The sequence below is a fragment of the Pseudopodoces humilis genome, chromosome 4, assembly GCF_049639895.1.
Source record: "Pseudopodoces humilis isolate 2021_Gansu_Grassland_sample_001 chromosome 4, ASM4963989v1, whole genome shotgun sequence".
Classification (NCBI taxonomy): Eukaryota; Metazoa; Chordata; class Aves; order Passeriformes; family Paridae; genus Pseudopodoces; species Pseudopodoces humilis.
The window spans coordinates 70977524-71000431 of record NC_142203.1 but is presented as its reverse complement, the minus strand read 5'-3'; the positions used below and the strand labels follow the sequence as shown (position 1 = coordinate 71000431).

Here is a 22908-nt window from a genome sequence, read left to right as displayed (position 1 = left end):
TAACAGAAAGAAGTCAGAACACCTTGGGTTTGGGTTTTTTTCCCCCTCTCAAATAAAAAGGCAGATTTCCCGATGATCACTGAAATTATAACGACAGCGATTGATCTGAGGGCTTGCAAAGGAAAAGAAAAAAAAAAAAATCATCATCATTGGTCCTAAAAACGCAACCGTTCCCCTTTGCTCACTTGGCACAATAGAAATTGACTGTCTCTCAAAGAGCCATGCGCCTAGTGCTATTTATAGCCGGGGGCTGTGTTGGAAGATACCATTGAGCCTGTGCCGGGCAGACAGACAGGGGGGTGGTTGGATGGGAGGAGGGGGTTTAGCCAGAGTAGAGGCAAAAGCAATCCCCCACCCCTAGCCTCCCTTCCCCGTACACACACACATCCACACACTCACACCCCACCCCCTAGTCTGGCTGGGAATTTGAACCGATCCAGCCTGTTTAAACGGAAAGGACACAGATCTTCAATGTAAAAAAAAAATCAGATCAGACCCAGAGAGAGAGAGAGAGAGAGAGAGAGAGAGAGAGAGAGAGACAGAGAGGGAGGAGTGTGTGTGTGTGTGAGTGTGTGTGTGTGTGTGTGTGAAAGAGGGAGAGGGAGCGAGAGAGCGAGAGAGAGGGAGAGAGAGGGAGAGAGAGGGAGGGAGAGAGAAAAGAAGAGGGGGAAAAAAAGGAAAGAAGATTTTCTCTATGTATATAAAGATGGCCACGTTAGCAAACGGACAACCAGACAATACCAGCCTGAGTAGCAATCACAGCAACCCCAGCACCAACGGGCATATGAACGGATTAAACCATAGTCCCGGAAACCCATCCACCATCCCAATGAAGGACCACGATGCCATTAAGCTCTTTATTGGGCAGATCCCCCGTAACCTGGACGAGAAAGACCTCAAACCGCTCTTCGAGGAGTTCGGGAAGATCTATGAACTGACGGTGCTGAAGGACAGGTTCACTGGCATGCACAAAGGTGAGTTACCTCCTGAACTTTCCCGGGAGAGATCGGGAAAGAAAGGCAGGCTTCCTCTCTCTCCCTGGCTCTCTCTTTCTCTCTCTCTTTCCTTTAGATTTCATTTCATTTTATTTCATTTTTGGTTGGCCCGGGGGCGGAGGCGGCAGGCTGGGGGGGCAGGGAGAGAAATAATAGACCCATCCTGGGAAGAGAAGAGCGAGAGTCAGGGCAGGGAGTCAGCTCCGTTTGGCTTATTTATTAGTATTTTTATTTCTTTCCCCGCTTTTTTGGGGGGTGAGAGGCAGCTCCCGGGAGCGCCGGGCGAGCGGCGGCGCGGGCGCGGGGCCGGCGGCAGCTGTCCGCGGTGCTGAAGCCGGAGCGGGTGCTCTGTATTTACCTTCGGGAGCCGCTCTTCGTCAGCCCAGGGGGTGTGTGTCCGTCTGTCTGTCCCTGGGTTTGCTGGCAACCCCCGATTTTACAACTATTCTGTATCTGGCACCGGCGGCTTTTTATTTTCTTTCTTTCCTTCTTTCTTTCTTTCTTTCTTTTTTTTTTCTTTTTTTTTTTTTTAATATTTTTTGGGAATTTCTTATTTTTGCTTCTGTCACATTTATAATTTGTAGTTCTCTACAATGCAAGAAGTGGAGGAGAGTGAGTTGCTCCGGGAGGGCTATTTCATTTTGGTTCTGCTGAAGACAGGAACAGGGACATAAACAACAATAAAGAAGCCCATCTCAAGCGGGGCAGGGGTGTGTGCACAAAATCACATTATGTGTGTGTGTATGTGTGTAAGAAGGCAAGACAGAAAGAACGGGAGGCAGCTTAGTTCCAGAGGGAAGAAGTCTCTGACCAGGCATATTCCAAACACTACTTTAATGTGCCTGAAGTCCATGCCAGGAACTTTTTAGGTTTTCTCTAAAGGTAGTGGAGATGTACTCCTCACACGGTGCCTCACTTGCTCCATCTCTGCCCGCTCATTTCCCTGCTCAGCTTAGGCTCTCCGGAGGTGCCTATCAGATTAGATGGTGCTCTGTTTTGGGGGTGGGGGAGGGTGTGCGTAGTGGGGGAGAGATGCTCAGATCCTCGGGTAGGAAAGTAGGACTCACAGGGAGGAAGTTGAAGATAATTTGCATGGTAGCCCCGCTTAGGAGCAGGAGAGAACCAGGAGTGATATAAGCCACCTTATTAACTCAGATTTTGTATATGTGTGTGTTTATTTTTTTAAAAAAGAAAAGGGAAAAGAAAAAGACTGGTCAGAAGTGATTGGGGTGTGACTCCAGATTTAGTGCAGGAGGAGAAAGCGTTTGCACGGTGCCACAGGGAGAGTGGAAGTTGTATCTTTTACAGGACAGCTTCAGTACCAGTGTCTAGTTCAGCTTGGTGGACTCCTGGCAGTGACAGTCACCGGTAATGGCATTACTGGCTTCCCAGCTTTCCAGATGCCTTGGCGAGTTGTAAATCTTGAACTTAACGGCATGTTTAGCAGGCATATCTTCCCCCTTCCCACTCACTTCCCTCCTTGCTTCCACTCTGAGGAAACGCGAATGAAAATACACCCTGACAGTGCAAAGTACCAGTTTTACACAGGCTAGAGAAAATATACAGGGCTCGGGGGCTAGGGACTCAGTCTAAGTTACAGGATATTTCTTCCATCCTTTCTTGCCAGTCGCTACAAACACCCTTTTCATTTTTAAAATGATCAGTGTAGCTCTTTTGAACCGTGCTTTCTTTTCAGACTGTCTTCCTAGAAGCCACATCAAGGTCTGATGGGCATCATTTAAACACGACACCCATACTATAATAATTATTAATAAAAGCAATAAAAATAATAGTAAGAAGTGCAGAGAAGGAAAAGTCCTGAGAGATTTTGTCTAATAGTGAGAGTAGACACTGAGCTCATGTGTATGTGTGCATGTGTTTGCAAAAAATTATCTAGCGTTTCTGTAAAATAAAAATAACAGCAGTAAAAGCTAAACTGAAGAGAATCACTCAACATAGTGTAGAGGAAATCTTTGAGCTAACACTTCGATAAAGTATTTCTTCTGGTAGTGAGAGGTTACTGTGATTTGTTGATGAGATTTTATTATTTTGTTATGTTTTACCTTAAACCTGAAATTAATCATTCTGTGCGCTAACTTCTATTTCATAGATTTGAGTTGTCCCTCTTTCAGTTCAGTTTTGCTTTTACTGTATGCCTGCATTCACAGAGACAAACTCAGGAAGGGGGAGAGAGAGAGAGCGAGAGCGAGAGCAAGAGAGAGAGAGAGAGAGAGAGAGCGAGAGAGAGAGAGAGAGAGAGAGAGAGAGAGAGAGAGAGGGATCATTTATCTTGCTTGGATGTGTTTAACACATACCCCTGAATTAAGCAAGATACTAACTTCATTTCCCTTCATTTCATTTCTGTTGTAAAGGTTATGCAACCTAGGAAAAAAGCCAGGTGGGGAAATCTTGTCACCTCATCAAACCAAATTGCATGAGTTCATCTCAAAGCAGTCGTTTTTAACCTGCTGTAAGTTTTGGACTTTGTAAAGAAAATTTATGATGATGATTGTTTTTTTGCGGGCTAGGGTTTGAGCAAAGCTTCAATAGACATCGAGTTGCCAGCATTTCAAAGATCGGTTTTATTTAGTACATCCGAGAAGAGTTTGAACTCCTTTCTAGCGATGCCGCTGATTTATTAGCTAATCCTGATAAAAATGTGCCTCTGGCTACCTGGAAAAAAATTACTTTCTTGCCAGTAGTGATTAATTACTATTAAGTCAAAAAGCGTGATGGGGCTTTGAAGGATGAGGGTTGTGTTTGGCTTTTTTTTACTATTATTTTATTCATTTTATTTCATTTTTAATCTATTTTTTCTCTTTTCCCTTCTCTAAATGCAGTCATGTGAAGCATTGTATTCACTCAGATGTCCTTATTTTGGCTTTGCTTTGCAGGCGTAGGTGAAGAATTGCACAAAGATAGTCCAACTTGGCTCACAGGGGTAGGTTGGCAATACAAAACCCCAAGATGCTTTCCATAAGAGATGCATAATGCTTATACATTAATTGATCCATCACTCTCAGTTGATTTCTTTCCTAATTCAGAGGATGAGGCTGTGGCAATGGTACACCCTGAAGGGTTAATAGTAGGCTGTAGTTTATTTAAGTGTGCGGAGAGCAAACCTTGGGTATAGAGGGGGAGAAGGTGGGATTGTTCTAGGGGAAGGGAAGAGAGAGGAATTAGCTTAAAGTAAAAGAACAGCAACCAGAGTAATTTCAGGTGTAAATCCATTGAAACAAGATCAAAGGATGTGTATTTTTGAAAATGTTAAGAAGATATCCTATTGTGGTTCCCCTGTATAGCAGGAGGAAATTGAAAATTAAGAACCTAAAGTACATTATGACGTCCTCTTCCAAGCAAAACTATCACAAAAAAAGAGTGAAGTCACAGGTTCTCTCACCAGCAGCTCTGGCTGATACCAGTACAGACACCAGCAAAGAGGCAGGGGATTATGATTCTCTTGCAGATACACAAAGAGAGAAAGGGTACGGGGGAAGCAGCATGTGGGGGAAGGCGGGAAAGGCTTGCCAGATCCCCGAGAAAATAAGCTTTCATGGCACAAGCATAGCTACTCCATATTTCCCCCATCCTTGCTTCTCTCCACACAGGGCAGGAACCGGCTCCTGCTCTGGTACTTTGCTGTAGGGCTGGGAAGAGGCTGTGTGCTCTTCCACGGGTAGAAATCTACCGGGGCTGAGCTGACCCACCCACGCACTCACACATACACTCACAGACATGCACTGAGTTAAGTAATCACACTTTAACAATTTAGCAAGACACTCATTCATAACTTCCCCCCATCTTATCTAGCTGTGGAGTATGCTTAAAGGCTGAGTTACTGGGAGATATAAAGGTTAGTGCTCTCAGGACAGCCATATTATAATGCATTATCTTTCAAGTCATTTAAGGCCAATTTAAGAGGTATTTAGTATAATATTTATGAATTAATGTAATCTAAATATAGGACTGTCCCCACAGGTTTAAACAGTCTTTTCTATTGAAGCTTGCTTGTACCCAAGGCCTGGGAAATGTTTTAATTTAAAACACACAAGTCTCCATAATATTCTATTTAGGAAGTCAGGAGAAATCAGCATTCCACTCTTAACTGAGATTTACTGAAACACATGCGGGCGAATGCACTTAAAGTGTGGAGATAGTGTGCACTGGGAAAGCAGGAGTCTTGAATAGACTTGAGACCAACAACACTCTTTCATCACTTTTTTAGGGGTGGAAAAAGCACAAACCCCTCAAAACCTCTTTAAAATACACTGCTGCAGTCCCGTGGTTGGGGTGTTTCTCCTACCTGATCCGGACCTCACTCTGTAAGCATTCAATGCAGATAGAAAAATGCGGTATGAAGAGAATAGTTTAGTTCTTTTACAGCTTTACCTTCTTAAAAGTATAAATAATTTTGAAATTTAGGATGCCTCTGGGATAGGGAAACAAGGCTTCCGTTCATCATATTCTGTTCTGTTTGATTACAAAGATAGATGATAGAAAAATTAAAACCTTGTTAAGTTTAAGGATGTTTGTAAAGGTTTCGGATATGTCAGAAATTCAAAGGCGCAATGAAAATGAGCATTCAGTTAAGATGATGTGTATGTTTATATGCAGAAATGTATAGATTTGTGTGTGTATACATATAGAAAAAGAGATGTGTACACATTCATGTGTACCACCTTTGCGAAATGGAAATTTAGTTGGAAAGAAGCACAATGCAATACAGGTGCTGAATAAACTCCTCCATAATTGAAACATAAGACTTGCCTGGATGAAAGCAACACATACAGCATTTAGTACAGTAGTAAACCAAACAAGTTTTAGGGAGGTAAACACACAAATAAACTGGAATAAAACAGAGGAGACTTAAGCTTTAGGTCTAAGGAACAACCCCTTAAAACAATCACAATGCAATTGGATAGCTTGATGGAAGAGAAGAAAAAACAACCCCCTGTTCATTAAAATCTGCTGCACTTATGAGTACCTATGTGTTTTGATAATGTCAAACAGATAGCCAAGATTGCTCCATAAATTAGAAGGATATATGTTAACTCTTTTTTTTCAGGGGTCTGGGCATGGACTCTGGTTTCTAAAAGCAGCTGCAGCCAGTTATGATGCTGTTGTTACGGTTATGTCAGCATTTCCAATACAAACTCTAATTTTCTGGGATCTCTTGCTTGCCTGTCAAGTTTTGCACTGAAAGCTGTTCCTCAGCTAGTCCCACTACCATATGAACTAATCATCCTTACAAGATGAATTTGTTTAAAAGTTACATTAATGTGTAAAAAAGAAAGAAATTAAAGTTTACGTGTCCACAGCTTTTGTTTCTTTTCTTACATTTCCCCAGGTTAGACTTACATTTCTTGCACCTTTATAGATTAAATTGCTTCTGTCCCTCAATATCTACATATGCCAGTGCCTTTGGGCATTTTATGGAATAAAAAAGGGTACTTTTTCTTCTTTAAAAGAAACTAACTAGGAACAACTAAATTTCATAGCATTTATTTATCCCTACCCTATTTATTAAAACCTACCAAGGTTTTAATTAACAGGTGAATCAGAAACTCACTAATTTCTGCAAGAAACAATAGGAACGGGGGGGAGTTTGGTTTAGTTTTATGTCATTTTTTTCCCTATATCAAGCCAGAAAAGATCGGAAATTTTAGCACTGAAGTAGAGGGAAAAATTGAGGATCCTTGTCACCTTGCATGAGAAGCGTGGTTCATCTGGTCCTGTATCCCGCATCTGCTAGTGGCCAGTGCCACCGACAGGGCTTTCTTTAGCAGAGAATTCAAATTGCATAGCAAAATAAAAGCCAGGCAGCTGATGGAATAGTCTTTTGAAGGAGATTGTCAGAAAGCACCTGGAAATTTTGTCTGGGTAAAGAGTGAGCGAGATTGCGGAAAGTGTCTTGTGCTCAACCAAAAGGCAGGTTGTTCCTGTCAGGGAGGGCAGACAGAGAACTCTCTGTTCATGGTGGTCAAGAGCAAAGGATGGAAGGGTTTGAGTGATCAAGGAGGGTCTCCTCCAGTCTTAAGAGCTGGAAGTATGCAACCACATTTTTCAGCAAGACATCAGGGAGTTTTTTTATCATGCATACCCTGTGCGCATGCATACCAGCCGCACTGACCCGACAGACCATAACGACACTAAAGGAGCTGTTACTGTCCCTCCCGTCAATCAAGTGTGAACCGAGGCGGGTTTATGCGACAGACAGTAATGGTTCCAAGGGAGAAAAAGTGGGGGAGATGATCTAGGCTGTTGGACCGCTTACCTGCATTTAAAACAGAGAGAAAGCATCAGATGCCTAAAGACCCATGCAGGTGTTGGCTATAGCCTCAAATTAATATTCCAGAAAAATAGGGGGCTGCAGAGCTCAATGTGACCTGTCCATCAAGCACCATGTGGTTTCTGCCCCATAAGAGTTTGCACTAAGCAAGGGAGGGTGTTAAGGAAACTAAGTTGTATCCCGACTTTAACAAATAACTGGTGCTTCATTAATCCCTGTGTCACTTTTACTTCGGGAGCAAAGGCCTGTTACCTGCTTGCTGGGCAGAACGCAGTGAGATTTCTGTCATCGCTTAGGTGGCTTCACATTTGGAAATCCTGCTGCAGGTTTGCACTTACTCCATATTTCACATTCCCTTTTAAAATTCTGGATTATGGGTTTCACATAGCAAACTTCATCACTTGCAGCTAATGCTACTAATTTCTGCGCTTGTTGGCTTGTCCGTTAACTTAGCTTTACTTCTGTAAGTGAAACTAAAACTAAAACAAAGCTAAGGAACTGACAAAAGCCTGATTTCTGCCACATTTCTCACTCACTTAAATGCTTCACCCATGCTTGTATGACTGTTGCCAGTGTTTGTCATGGTGGACTGACCCTTATGCATTAAAATCTGCTGCAGAAAAAGGGAAAAATATTAACCATGGTGAGTAAAAGTTATGGATTTCTTCCACCATTTCTCCACCTACTGACCTGGGGTATATATTGCAGGGTATGTATTAAAGGGTCTCTCTTTACCTCCTGGGGAGCCATTGTCACATTTTGGGGACCTCAGGATCTACTGAGTCACTTTGTCAGCACTGCATCTCTTGGTGTGGTCTGGAGTCAGGATGTCACCACAGAGATTGCATTTGTTTGCTTTTGTCACTGTGAGCCACAGCCTGAATGCACATACAGGTGAATGCAGCTTTTAATGTGCATTCATTATATCCAACTGACATCTCCTTGAAGGAAGAGAGGGCTTATTATTGTCGCTCCTTAAAATAAAGATGGATGAGAGCTCTAAACCTCTCAAATAAAGAGCCTGACCATACGTAGTAGCTAAAAATAAATCATATACAGCCATCTATTCCATGTAAATGAATGGCAAGACATATAGATATAGACATTGTGTTAAGTTTGTCAAGCAGAAGCAGCCAAAAATATTGATCAAGGTAAGGGGGAAAAATTGATAATGAACTGGACTCCAGAAGACTTTAATTGACAGTGACTTCTGTGAACCAGCTTTGGACAGTATATATAAACTGACCACGATGTAACTTTATTGCAATGCACTCTCCTGTAATTAATTGTCACCTTTGTTAAGACTGGCTACAGATCAAAGGTTTAAAGATACTTAACAGGTTCTTAGTAACAAACCCTTCAGATGTATTAGAAATATCCGACAGCTCAGCCAATGAGGCATGCAGATTTCGATCTACCTCACCCTTATCTGTTTATTTCTCCCTCCTTTGTTGAACACAGAAAGATATTGTTTAGCATTAACTATTTAATAGATGACTTTGCTGGCAATTTTGATGCCTCCAGGGATATACAGTTGTGGTGATGGGCACCTTCACAGTAAGGTCTTTCAAAGTATTTTGTCCACTGAAAGTTGTTTATGGTTTGGTAGAACAAGGTGTGGTGCAGACACAGTTTGCAGTGCAGACTATTCCTATCCCTTTACATGGTTAAGGTGTTTAATTTCCTTATTTAAAACCAGAAAACATAAAAAAGAACGTAAAAACCTAAAATAAGAATACACAAAAAGTGTAGCTGAGTATTAACTTTTATGGGAAAACTGCAAATGCAGTGAGATAGAAGTGCCTGACATTTGTATATCACACACATGTAACTACTTATTTTATGTGCATGTTAATGAAAACATGCATTCAGTACAGACAGGAGAATATAGGTTTCTAAATAATTCCTTTCTAAAAGACAGTACAGAGAACATACGTGAAAGTGGCAGATGACTTAAGAGGGTATTCCTGGAATTATATGCAGAGTTTAATATGATACATAACCATTTGCACATTGTACTATTTTAATGATACAGTCACACTTAATTAATTTATCTCTGGTTTATTTGTATACTGCGTCTGAGCCTCCAAAATATTTTAGAGGCTACCAGGCTGCCTTCCCAGTGCACCGGGGCAGATAACTCTGGACATGAAGCTTCTTCAAACAGAATAAAAACGGAGATTTGCAGACAGAGTCGGTCTGATGAGATCTGACTGCATATTTGGCCTGTTTCTAATTCAAATGCCTGTGTATATACTACACTGGGACAGTGTATGCATGCATGTATCGAAAGGGCAGACTCACATTTGCACATAGTTCCTCTCCTTTCCAGTCCCTAAGGATAGATTCGCATCACATAATATGCATCACTCACTGCAAACGCACACAAATATCTTTGTCGGACTCGGTAGCTTCTTGCAGGTAGATGTATAAAGCAGCATCAGCCTAATAATATCCCTATAAAACAGCGCTTCCTCCCTAGGATCGAGAGGGATGAAGGTTGTCAGAAGATCAAAAGATATATCACAGTGTGCTTGTAGAAATCCCCTGATTATGTTTCCTCTCTATAATGCTCTAATTCACTATTTGATCAATTGTAAAAGGGCCAATGCTTTAGGAGGGAAAAAAAAAAGTATTAGGTTACTAGATGCTTCAGGGTGAGTGAAAATCACACCTAAAATTATATGTAGCAATATAGTAATGAGCTTATCAATACTTCTTTAAGGAATCTGACAGCTCTATATGAGAGATTCAGTTCTATGAGCAAAGGTCACAATATAGGTATTGCTTATTAAGACTATTGATAGCCTAGTTGACCAATCTAACCAGAGACTGTATAATGTACCTGCTGTTAACAGGTGGGGAGGAGATCTATGAAGAATTTACAGAATTGCCCACATGTAATATTAATAATATTGATTGATTCTAATAATATAATAAGGTAAAGATGCACTTCTTTGAAATGGTGCATGGAGGAAGCAGGGGGAGAGTGAGATACCTTTGCCAAGCAGATTGAATTGGTTTGCACCTCTCGGAAAGTTCACCTAGATAAAATTCCGTTTTCCTGCCTAGGCTCTGTTTCCTGCTCATTATTTCACCCAATGCAGATAGAAACCAGATTTGCTTTTCTCTAGGATAGGGTCTTGGCCCAGCAGGTGCACAAAAGCCAGGTACCTGAGAAACTTCTTGCAGTGAGGTTCATTTTTGTCAAAAACTTCAGTCCCCATCAAAATGGTATTAATCCCAGAGAGTTATTTTTCAACACAGAATTGCAATGAAAATGTTTAATTTTTTTTTCCCCCCACACCTTTATCAGCATTTAAGGGATGGGGGGAGAAATCATGGTGGAAATAACATATGTTCTACACTGTGTAAAATATATAATTGATAAGAAAGGACTTTGCAGAGCAGTCACACGCCCACCCCAAAGCTTGCTGAAGTCCAGAAAAAACTCTACCTTGCCGGCAGCTGTGTTTGGATTGGGCCCGAAGTTACGGGCAGCTCTGCAAGATGCCGCTGGTTGAAGCCGGAGCGGCCGATCGCACGCAATGTGACTGACTTAAGGTTGTTACTCACCTAAACCCAGACACACAGACCTGGCTCCATCCGAATTTCCTAACTACTCCCTCTGCAACTGTAGGCTGCCTTGCCTAGGTAAGCTAGTTCTCTCCTTCTGCTATACCATTCGGCTTCAACCGTTCTCGTTCCAGTGTCCATATGGTAGTTTCAAGAAGGTTTGCATGTCATTATGCCTTTTTTTTTCAGTTTACAGGGCAAGTGTTTTTCTTTTGTGAGCATTTAATTGCTTTTAAACATGATTTATTTGATCATATTCCATCTTCAATAATACATGGATGAAGATGCAATTTTTCACCCTCTTTTATAAAGATATATTGTTATTCAATTATGCTATTCTGTAGGATTTGTTCCTTTTCTGTGCATTCAGAGGGAGCTTGGTTATTTTTTTACTTTGTTTTCCTTCTTCCTATCTTCTTTTTATTATTATTTATATGGATCTTTTTTTTCTTTTTAGAAAAAGAAATCTCATTCAAGATACTGGCAATAAATGAGAAAAGTAGCAGAGGAAATGAGGAATGGGCAAGACAACCAACAAAAATCCTTTGGCAAAGTCCTTAAAAGTTTACCATTGCCTTGTGTTTATTTGCAAGAGGGAATACAGCCAATTTTGATACCAAAAAAAAGAGTATCTTAGAAATTATTTAACTCCAAGTTTAGTAATTGACAGAAAGGGAAAAAAAAAGAAGTGAGTCAACCCTTAGGAACACTGGCAGAAAAGGGACCTAAAGATCTTGCAGAGACAGGGGTGCCAGAGTGGTGCTAGTTTCTACATTCTGCTATGGATTTGGAAAAGTTAACAGCAAATTAAGCAAACAAATGGAAAAAAAAAAAAAAAGGAACACAAGCATTGCCATTCCTTCTGAATTATTTGCAATGGCTAATATACCTCAGAGCTGCTCTGTTTAAATTGCTGCCTGTGCCTGCAGCTTCATTCAAAGGAAGGGCATTATCTGGTGGGTGAGGGCGGGCGGTGAGGATGCCTAGGTTCTAATCACAGCGTGGATAATTACTCACCAACACTCTCTGATGGAGTCACTTAAGCTCGGTGCCTTCAGGCCTGAACTGAAACCTGTTGAATCAATGGAAAGATTCCCATTGGCTCTAGTGAGCTATTGATCTTTCATTTCCCCAACTGCAATATTAGGCCAGCTGGATTTTATTTATTTATTTTTCTTTTTTTTTTTTTTTTTTTTTTTTTATGAGGGAGAAGGTAATGGCATAAATTCGACATTTACTTTTTTCTGTGTAAAGGTTTTGGTGTATCTCTGATGGCAAATGTATTACATCAGAGCCCCTTTCAGCATAGATCCAGAAAACATGCTTTCAAAAAACACTCAGTGGGGGCACAGAAAATTAGCTTTGCTCATTTCACTTGTAAATGCATATTCATCTCTGCTTTGCAAATAAAGGGTCAATGGCAATTTTGCCAGTTTTCTTTGTATGAGTAGGTTTCAGCCTTTGTAATTTCTCTGTCTACAGGAATGTCATCATTCACTGATTCAGGATCTTGATTTATATTTTTCTTTCCCTTCTTTTAGTGAATCACATACATACTCTTCATTGTTATGGCAACTGAGGGAGCTGCAAAGCAAGGATTTGATGAAGGGCTGCATCCCACCTTTCTTCTTTAAGGGCCAGATCCAAACCTATTGTTTGCAGCACGGTTTGGATCAAGCTGAAGGTATCTGCCTTCACCGGGTCAGTAAAAAGAGCAAGTTCCCTCTAGACAAGTGTACTCCTGCCCTCAGTACAGGCAGACGGAATTGGCAGTCGTCGCCCATTTGCCGAGCACCGACCCAACACTCTCTGAAGTCAATAGTTAGACTCTGACCCAGCCTCACAAACAACAGACAGACACTGTGTGAATCCTTAAGCAGGGATGCGAATATCCCCGACTTTGGCAGAGCAAGGTAGCCCAGAAAGGAGTTTTCACTGCTGCTACCCAAGGTGTAGGTTCTGGGGAATAAACAACATCCCAGTGTCTTTAGGTATCCAGCCACAAAAAATTTAATTTGGTAATATTTCCGTCAAAGAGGAGGGTTTCAGGTGATCACCTACTGCAAAGATCTGACAAACAAATGAATCAGACTTCTCGTGGTTTCTTTTTAATTATTTCAGTTGTAGTTTTAGTTCATTCATCAGTAGCAATGTACATGGGATTCTTTTGTTTGTTTGTTTAGGGTCTTTTTTTGGTGTTTCCATCCCATCTGTGCTTATGTGCTTTATGAAATAAACGAATGAGCTGGAGTGTGCATGCAGTTGTATGTGTGTGTGTAGAGTCGATTATCTAACCCCTAGTCTATTTGAAATCATCACAGTGCACTCAAGTCAATGATATTCTGTCAAAGGTGGAGAGGAAGCCTGCGTGCAATGTGAGTGCGTGAACGCAATGCTGTTTGATTGCCTGAAATCCAACTAAGTCTCAGTTTCAAAGGCCTGGGGGCAGCAGAGAAAGTATTTGTTTGTTTAATTATTTATATATTTACTCAGCTTTACTGACAGTGTTTGCAGATGGGGGAAAAAAAGAAAAAAAAATGAAGACGGAATGTTTGGTCCTTTTTTGGAGGGGAGTGTGTGTTGTATTATCCTCAATGTGTTCTCAAATATAACATATAGCTGCTTTGTGCTGTTAAATGGTCATTTGTTACTGACCAGCTCATTGAAAAAGGCCAGAGGGGTGCCGGAGGAATTAGATTTCATGAGTTTATTCATAAAAGGAGTTGGACAATAGGTGTGTCATTCCCCTGTCTTTTCCTCTGCACCGATCCAGGGACGGGACTTCTGGCAGCAGCTTCTTAATTCTAAGTGAAATATCTGAGCCACCGGCAAACCGGATGACCCTGCTGTGACAAAAAGATACAGGTCCGCTTGCTGGGAGGGCAGCTTGCTCCCCTGGCTCAGTCCTCTATCCTTGGCCTCTGCCTTTGCTGCTCAAGTGCAGCACCCAGGCTTTCACTCGCTGGGCTTGCATCCAAGACCAGCTCTTCATCCTGGCTTCCCAGCCGTCCTCACCTGGTTGCAGGTACAGGTGTGGGTGTGTGGACCACAGGCTTAGATCCACTCCCAGATCATGTCCTTTCCCCAGGTGCTGCTCCAGGCTCACTGCCCATTCCCACTTGTCAGCTTACCGTGCTTATGAGTTGTTTATTTTCCACAGCCAAGCTACAGATCATTTTCCCCAGCTCTCACCATCACTGCTCGCACTCCCCTTCCCTTGGTTCAGCTATGAGCTGATGTTCTGCCCTCGCACTGTCCCTTGCAGAAAAAACTTCACCAGTTCATGTTGCGAGTCACCACCTGGTTCTCTCAGACCATGCTAGCTATCTCTCCTCTCTTTTCACATCGTCTTCCCTGGCAGGCTTTGGGAAATGAAAGCCTTGCTGTCCATATTTTTGGAAAGCAAAACAGCCATGGGTAGTAGCAGAAAGACCTGCACTCACGAAATATGCAGAAACACCGATTCACAAACAGATGCATTTCTGTAAGTAAACTACCAAGAGAGTAGACAGAAAAATGTACTTTTTTCCTCCCCTTTTGGGGTTTGAAACTCAATGTCCTCTTTCAAAGATTAAAAAAAAAAAAAAAATTAAAAAATAAAAATAAAAAAAATAGTGCAGTAAGCCTTTAATTTCACCAAGACATTTGCACCTTTTTATTTTTTAACTTTGCTTGTTCCATTAAATCAGCTGGTTTCTCACACCTGAATTGTGAGATCTGCATATGATTTCCTTTGAATTCTAAAAATTGTGATTTTATTCTTAACTATCCCTGGCAGTCCATTCTGGGACTACACTTCATCTTCTTGCAAAATATTTTTTCCTGAATTTTTTGAAACATAACTAACAGAACTTCACTTCCAGAACCCCTCTCTAGCAATCCAAAATTAATGCAAGAAGGCAAAATAAGCATTTGATGTAGTGTTGCATCAGTCTTCTTCATTCAGAGGTAGGTAGGAAGGGATTAGGAGCCTATTTCTAGCCCAGTCCTCTTACTAACCTTCTGTATCCTACCTGATCCCATTCCTAGACCTTGTTCTTCCTTAGTTTGCTATGTGTAAAGAGGAATTTATGATATCCAGCTTTGCAAAGAGCTTTGTGTGTATTTAAGGCAGAAGTCATGCTGTAGCTTTAGCGGTGATGGTCTAAGGTTATAAATGAGACCACATTTGTAAGGAGAGGTAATATCTTTTATTAGTCCAGCTGATATAGCTGGGAAAAAAAAGACAGACTTCCTTGTGTGCCTGAAAGCTTGTCTATTTTTTTCCAACTGTATCACTCAGTCTAATAAAAGATATTACCTCTCCCAGCAAGGCTTGTCTCATTTGAGGCGTAAAGCATGTAGGCTGATAATTTAGGCCTGGTTTTTGTGTGTCTTGAGGGATTACACTTTTCCTCACCTAGATGGACGAGGAAAAAGCACCCCGGGTTGGTGTCCTTGCCTCTCACTTTCTGTGATCAGCGGCGGTGGCCATCTCACAGGCACTGAGAGGTGCAGAGGAGCTCCGATAGCCCCTGTTTTCTGATCCTGGAGATGTCCTTCTTTTTTTGCTGCTCTGCTCCCTTCCAAAGCACCACATGCCCTCTCCTCACCCCTGTGACTGTGATTTATTTATAAAATTGCTGCGTGTATGTGTGTGTGCGTATGTGTGTGGGCAACCACACAAACATCCCCAAGCTGCCGAGCAAGCTGATGAGCATTTTCTAATGTATTTAGCAAGTAATAATGCAAACCACAGTCAAAAAGTGCACGGAGAACAGGTAAAATGCTTAATCCAGGGAAGACTTTAGAAGGAAAGGATTTTTTTTCTACAGCTATGAATAAATTGCAGCCCCCTCCATGGCGGGGAGAAGCATTTTGGTCTTTTTTTTTTTTTTCTGTTTGTTTGTTTGATTTCATAAAGTGTTGCTGAAAATACTGAGCAGCAGAAAAGAATCCAGAAGCAGATAGCAGGTTCTCAGACACAGCAAAATCTGGCTCATACGCATAAGGCAGCAGTAGTCAGAGGACAGCTATTACTTATGCTTGGCTTTACTACCAGGGAAAGCGTCGGATCATCTATTCAGATCAGGATAGTCAGCTATGCCAAAGGTTTAATCAAATATTAAACATGGTCGTTAGACATGCAGGAGTTCTGTTCCTTTTCAAGCAAGCACTCTAAGAGAGGAAAGTTTTCTCCTGTCTCTCTCAGATGGAGACCTTTTGCAGCTGGAGGGATTCTTTATTCAGACAGGGATCCACATGGGTGTATGTCTGGATAAATAGGTGCGCATGTGGGTCTCCAAATGTGTGTCCCTTATCCGGTCAAGTAGAGGCAGAGTTGATTTTTCCCAACAAGTTCATGTCTTTCTCGCTCAGATCATTCCCTGTGTGCTGTTAACTGTCCACCCTGTCCATTTCTCTGTCCATCTGTCCCTCTCCAAACATGTTTTATCTCCTGCACTCCCTCTCATCATCTCTTCAACAGGGTTAGAAGAGTGTATGCTTGTAGATATGTGTATGTGTGTATTTGCAAATCCATTCAGGTAAACGTGCGTATCTGGTTGCATATTGATAAATAATACACTTACAAAGCCACATCTGCCTCCTTCTTCTGTACACTTGGGCTGTATTTACACCCTCCAGCTCTTATTTATTCTGACTGAGGACAGTCAAAGGTAGAACATTTTGCAGGGAGTTATGGTTTACAATGTTACTTCTCCCTTCTATTATTCATTCTCTCTGATTTTTATCTAATCTCTCTTTGATTGTCCTGGTGCAGCTTAAGAGACAAAGTGAATTTTTATTACATCATCAATATAATCTCCAGCTAATCAGCATCTGTGTGCATTACCTTGCCCCCTTTGGCTTTTCATCTGTGTCCATAAATAATAAGAATAAGGGCCGGTTTTAGTGTGCGTGTGTGTGTTTGTGTGTTGGTATCAGGATGAGAGTCACAGCTGCACTTTTTCATTTCAGCCAGCTTGTTTTAGCAACATTGGACCCAGCTTTCTGCAGATTGTCTTGACTATTGCCCAAATTAATTTCCTGGTGCCTAATGCTTAAATCATGGAAAAAATTAAAGCGGTTGAATCCATACACATCTTCATGCAGCAACTGAACTTTGCTGTTAATTGTACACACATTTCCGTGGCATTACAGGCAACATGCCCAGTGCCAGTGGAGTGTGAGGTAGCCAAAGTGTCCCCCTATACAGGCATTTAACCTCTAAATTTTTAGTGAATACTTGCCACTCTCTCTTGGGTAGGAGGATAGTACATTGCATGTCTTTGAACAGGAAGCTTGGAGACCAGATTTTTGGCTTTTGATTGCTGATATTTTTCCACAGCTTGCTGTGTAGCTCTTAGCCTGCCACTCAGGTCCGCAAATTTTGCAGAGTTGAGCTCCTATACATTTTTCTCCTCTTTTTCCAGCTCTGGAAGAACAATGAGAATAATACCTCCCCATAAAGTAAGACTTGTGCCGTACTTTGAAATTCTCATCCTCTGTACAGATGCATTGTGAATTTTAAACAGAATCACTCTGCTATCTCTTTAAAATACCCTGATTTGGCAGAGCAAGGCAGTAGCAGTGCCTCTCTGTTAAGCAGGCAGATTTCAGACTGGCTTCCCAGTGGCTTAGGGTGATACTCACATCCGATACACAAACTGTAACACTTCTGTCCCATTCTGAAGTGCCAGGACCCGTCCTTTCCAAGATATCCAAGACTCCTCGCAAACACCGTGCGAAGGTTCAATTAGATATGACAAAATCCTCAATTGAAAAAGGCAAATACGCTTATGGAAAATTTTTAGACTGATATACTGGAGAGCAGCGAACCCTCTGGGAAAGAGTATGGCTCTCTTCCAACTGTAATGTAGTTATGGTATAGAGCTGTCCATCCAGCAAAGTGTGCGCTTAATTCACATCGTGGAAAGCCTCCCAGAACGCAATAGGTTCTTAAAGTTGAGCAGGTGCTTAAATGCTTTGCTGGATCTGTGGAAATCTGTAGTTCAGATGAAATAATTAAGCGTAGGGGTGTTACAGAAGCCAAGTGAAAAGCATAATTCTGTGACTCAGAAATAACACTCCTTCATAGCTGTGACAGAACAGTGAAATAATGAAAGAAGCGCTGTGTACCTTGAACACCTTGCAGGGTGGATCATGCTGAGACCACCTCTATATTTCAAAATATTTCCTTTCTGAATTCTTTCTTCATGGACAAATTCTGATTAGATTTGGCTTGGGAATGGGATTTGCTTCAAGCAAATAGAAACACAGAATATTTTCAGTTCTCATCTTCTGTTTTCTTTTTTATAGCAAATCCTTTTCCCTAGCCCCTCCAGTTCCACTCCCTGTTTTGACAAACCAGCTCATTTATCAGATGGGGAAAGAGGATGGGGGGAATAGGAATATTTTTGGTTGCTTCTGTTTTGCATGATATAATCCCCCTCTCCACTTAGCACCTCCGTAAATAGGAGCTCCAATCTGAAATTGGTCACAGTTTATCGAACTAAGGATGAGACCAGATTGGGTCCTGAGTCTCTGTCAACCATGTAATAAAGAAAAGAGAGTTTTACACTTCAGACAGATAAATCTGACACTTCATGTAATGTCTTCTGATTTTTCTGGATCTTTATCCTTTTTTTTTTCTTTTTTTTTTTAAATTTTGAATGTTTATTTGCAGATGTACTACTACAAGGTCTCTCTTTATTGTTTCACTATTTATTTATGCTCCCTCTCACGTTTTTACACCCTTTCTTACCCAGCTTCCCCAAACCCAGTGGCTAAATCCCTTGTATGAAACCACAATAATTGCTGGATAAAAATCTGCCTTGAAGGATGAAGAGCATCCCCCATTTGGAACTGGAAACCATGAAAAAGAACACATCACTTATCTGAATTTGCTGTTCATTCAAGCACTGTTTATGGAGATTTACAGTTCCTTGTCTGTGCAAAGAGCTCTATTACATGGTGTATGCTGGAGGATTTTAGGTGGCAGTATTAGCTGCGGTATTAAAAATGCATCGGAAGGCACAGGGTGGGAGATTAGTTGGATAGAAGGACCCATGAATGAAGGGTTAATTGCATTCAAAGAGGCCATCATATGGAGCAGAGGAGGCAATAGGTTTCTTTTCTTCAAAATTTACTAAATAGCTGGAAACACGGTTTAATGAATTTTAATGGGATCTTTCTGAATCCTATGCATATTGCATCTGCTGACTGTAGGAAGTCAAAGTATTGTTGAAAGGGAGGGTATTGCCCTACTTTAGGTTTCACAGTTCTGTATTTAAAAAAAATATTCTGCAACAAGCACTTTATTCAATATATATTTTTCTCCTTATTTAATTCCTGCCCACCCCCCACTGCAAGTGGAAAAGACTTTCAGAATCTGTGAGCCCTCAATACCATAGATTATTCTAGTGTTATGTAACACATGCTTTACATTTATTGAGCCATCTTGTGCTGTCAAGATAAAGGAGGCCTTAGTATTTTCCTTGCTTATGAACCATCGATGAAGACATGGTGATGAATTCTCCTCTTGGTTATATCCATGTAAATCTAGAGGAACCGACTCTTGTGAATTTCTTCCGGGAAAACTGTGATATAAATGGTAGACTGAAATTTGTCCCAGTCTGGTGGGAGAAATAGAGAAGGGAAAGAGTTGGAGTTCTCTTTCTCCCTTGCAAGTGTATATGGTCTGGGTTGGGATCTCACACCGCACAACCCATTTCCACAGAAGCTCCAGCAGAGGCAGCAGAAAAAACAATCATTTTACTTAGATGCAACACAAACCACTCACCCACTCATACTTTAGAGAGAGAGGGTTTAAAGGAAGCTTTTTCCTATGGGAAACTGAGGCAGGGCATGCAGTGAGTTTGTCTCAGGGCAGCTATGTGGATCCAGCACATATTTTTAACATCTGTATTTGCTACATTGAGGTTTCCCATTGCCTTGGTAACTTGAATTTTCTCTGTCGCTCATCCTCAAAATGCCAGGCACCCTCTCAGGCAGCTGATAGGATAAGGCTGCCCTACTTTTTATTAACCTGGGGCCCAGTTCTCCTTTGGGGTGCAGAGAGAATTGCTGAGACCCTCAGAAAAGAAGCTTTGAGGTTCCCTCTAAGCCAGCAGGAACTGACAGGGCTTGACATCTTACAGGATTGTGTCTAGGTCTGTGGAAGGAGAAAACTGCAGTGTTTTAACGGCAGCAGCATGATTAGGATGACAAAACTTCTCTGTTAGAGACATTGTAGTACCTGTGTAGAAATGGTCACACTCCCATATAAGTACACAAACATACACACAAATATAGAAAATGTGAAAGAAAAGTAAAATCATGCCTAATCTGTAATTACGCATTTTTAAACCAATAAGACTGTAGCCAGTCCACTGGGATAATATTTTTGATGACCAGTTGTTACACCGCCTCTGCAGATCCAGAGGGTGTCCCGGCAAGGAAACAAGAGCTTCTTAAGAGCAGAGACAACCTTAGATCTGGATTTGGAGTGAGCAGGAGGACTTTGCACCTGGGGTTCTTTAAAAAAAATAAAAAATAAGACATTTAAAGAGTACTTAAACACTCTTCTGCAGGACTCCAGACAGCATGTCCTCCCAGTACGATGTTGGTATTGCTTTTCCCCCTTGTCTCCCATCCCTCCTTCATGTGTTTCAGATCTTTCTCTGCTTACAAGCAGGCAATGTGATGCCTGCTTTAATGGCACAGATAAGTTAGCCATGCAACTCGGAGCGCCAGCCCTAAACCACCTATCCTCCTCCCTTTGATCTGGAATCAAAACAAAAGACGCCGGCATCAAAACGATCCTTTTCCAGGTAACGGTTACTTTGTGCGCGTTGCCTTAATTCAGCTGCGAGGAGCTCTCATCTTTGTATCGTGCCCAGATCTGTGCTCGTCTTAATACTTTATCAATTTGCCAGCAAGCTGCTTCTCTCGTGGATACAGCTGTGCAGAAGCTGTCAGCGTTTTTAAGTAAAGCATTAAACAATACTTCGGGAGACAGCAAATTGTTATTTCCTTACCCCTCCTCCAATTCTTCCCTCTTCCCCTCCCTCGCCAAGCCCAAATGATGAAGCCCTTATTTATGTCAGCTTCGTGCTCAAATTATGCAACCCAAATTCATTTTCCTTCCCCCCACCCGCCCCAATGGGACACATTCTCTCTCTAAGGGGTGGAGAAAGAGAGGCACAGGAGTGCTTTTGAGGAGCTGCAGACTAAATGAACCTCATGAGCAAGCTGGCTGCATTGGTGGCTCATTCGCCCCCTGTTCCAGGTGAGCTGCTGGAGTGAACCCAGAAAAACCACCCAATTGGCCCAGGTCCTTCCACGGGCACAGCCTGTGTTTCACAGTCCTTTCTAGACTTTTAACACACGGTGTTGTTGAGAGCTGGGAGTAAGGAGACATAGTTGTTTTGGTTTCTTTTCCTAGCTCAGCTGTTGGTTTACTCTGTAGACGCTGAGCAAGTAATTTCTAGAGAAAAATTAAAACTGTCTGTCACTTTTTTTAGTGCCTGCTTGTTTTGTGTGATTGTTATGTTCATGCTTTGGGGAAGGGGGGTCCCTAGCACAATTGGCGTTTCAAGCTGGACACTGTAAATTTGACATTGATTTAAAAATTTCAAGATACTTAACTTGTTGGCATTGCCTTTCTGATTCTTGCTTTACAAAACTCGATAAATAAAATTTCCCCATAAAGAACTTTGAGATTTTCCAAAGGGTTAGCAATTGACAGTCGTTTGAAGTATCGGGGATCAGACCTTGTGGGACTTGAACATACTGTGTAAACAGATATTTCCTAACAGAAATACTTTGCCAGATTCTTGCTTAAGGGAATCCAGCCTGTTTTGGTGCATCATAATCAAGCCACCCCAATTTCTCTTTTTTTCCTTTTTTTTTTCCTTTTTTTTCCCCTCTTCTCCAGAAAGGGGCAGCTCTGAGGCATCAGTACCTGAGAACAAAGTTTACTCCTCATATGTCACCTTCAGCACTGACCCTCTCCTAATAAGTCAGGTCAAATTTGATACAGGCAGGACCAAGGTCAGGCTGGCTTGACTCTGGCTGTCTCTTCCACACACCAGATACAATGCTGCCACTTTGTGGTTCCTTCCTCTCTGTTCTGCTGCACACACTCACCCAGCACTCTCATCCTGCCAGAGAGCATCCCAGTTTTCTCTCCAGGGAGGATAGTGACACTCCAGTTATCACACTGCCTAGCCAGGGGTGCCATCCAGACCCACCTGCCCCCACAACAGGCTGAGACCAAAAAAATAAACCCTTCTGCCAGTGGTCATCGATTGCAAGCCCCTTGTGCGCTCCCACAGCTTGTCTCGTGTGGCAGCTAGTGCTTCCAACTAAGACCCTCTGAGATGGAAGGGGGGGTGTAGGGATGCCAAACTTAATTTCACAGATAGACACCAGCTGTTTTTACCCTCCTCTCCAGATCCTTAAAGAGGTGGCTGATGATTTTGGTGCAAGAAAAATGTAGTCGGACCACTCTTTCCCTAAACATATTTTCTCTTTATTGTCTGTCAGGTTCTTGATCCTCTTTATTTTTTTTATACCATTGTTTTTTTTCTTATTTCCTTCCTTCCTTTGAGGAAAAGAAAAACACATACACACAAAAACACAGCAGGACAGGAAATTAAACCTTTGTACAAAGATGATTTGGTAAGATGCTGGCTTTTCACTCATTTGTTTTGCACTGATTATTTTTTTATAGGAGAGAAAGGAAAGAGTTAGAGCAAAAGGATGTGACAGAGAGGGTAACTAAGTAGAGGAAAAAAAGTCTTTTCATTTATTTGGAGAGCTCAGACATTGGTTGTTGTTTTTCCCCTATACACAGGAGAAAACCAAAAGAGCTTTAAACCCACCAGCAACCCTCACATGAATGAAACGCCAGGTGGAACTGCTCCCATTTTCCTGGATATGATAAGGATAATGGCTTCCTCCTGGCGAGATTCTCCCCACAGCATACTGGTTAAGCAAGCCTTAGCTGTATTGCAGCACCACTAGGCATTCCAAGGCTCCTTTTAATTTAAATTAATCCATACC

General features: G+C 41.7%; 1 protein-coding gene across 9 annotated transcripts in view; it reads left to right on the top strand.

The window, feature by feature from the left end:
- Positions 1–614: 614 nt before the first annotated feature.
- CELF4 (CUGBP Elav-like family member 4) overlaps positions 615–22908 on the top strand; it is a 694539-nt gene continuing 672245 nt past the window's right edge. For all 9 annotated transcript variants that reach the window (XM_088054586.1, XM_088054584.1, XM_088054582.1 and 6 more), the window contains exon 1: positions 615–974. In XM_088054586.1, the coding sequence (XP_087910712.1) occupies positions 695–974 (280 nt within the window). In that variant the 5' untranslated portion in view covers positions 615–694. The remainder of the gene's footprint in view (positions 975–22908) is intronic.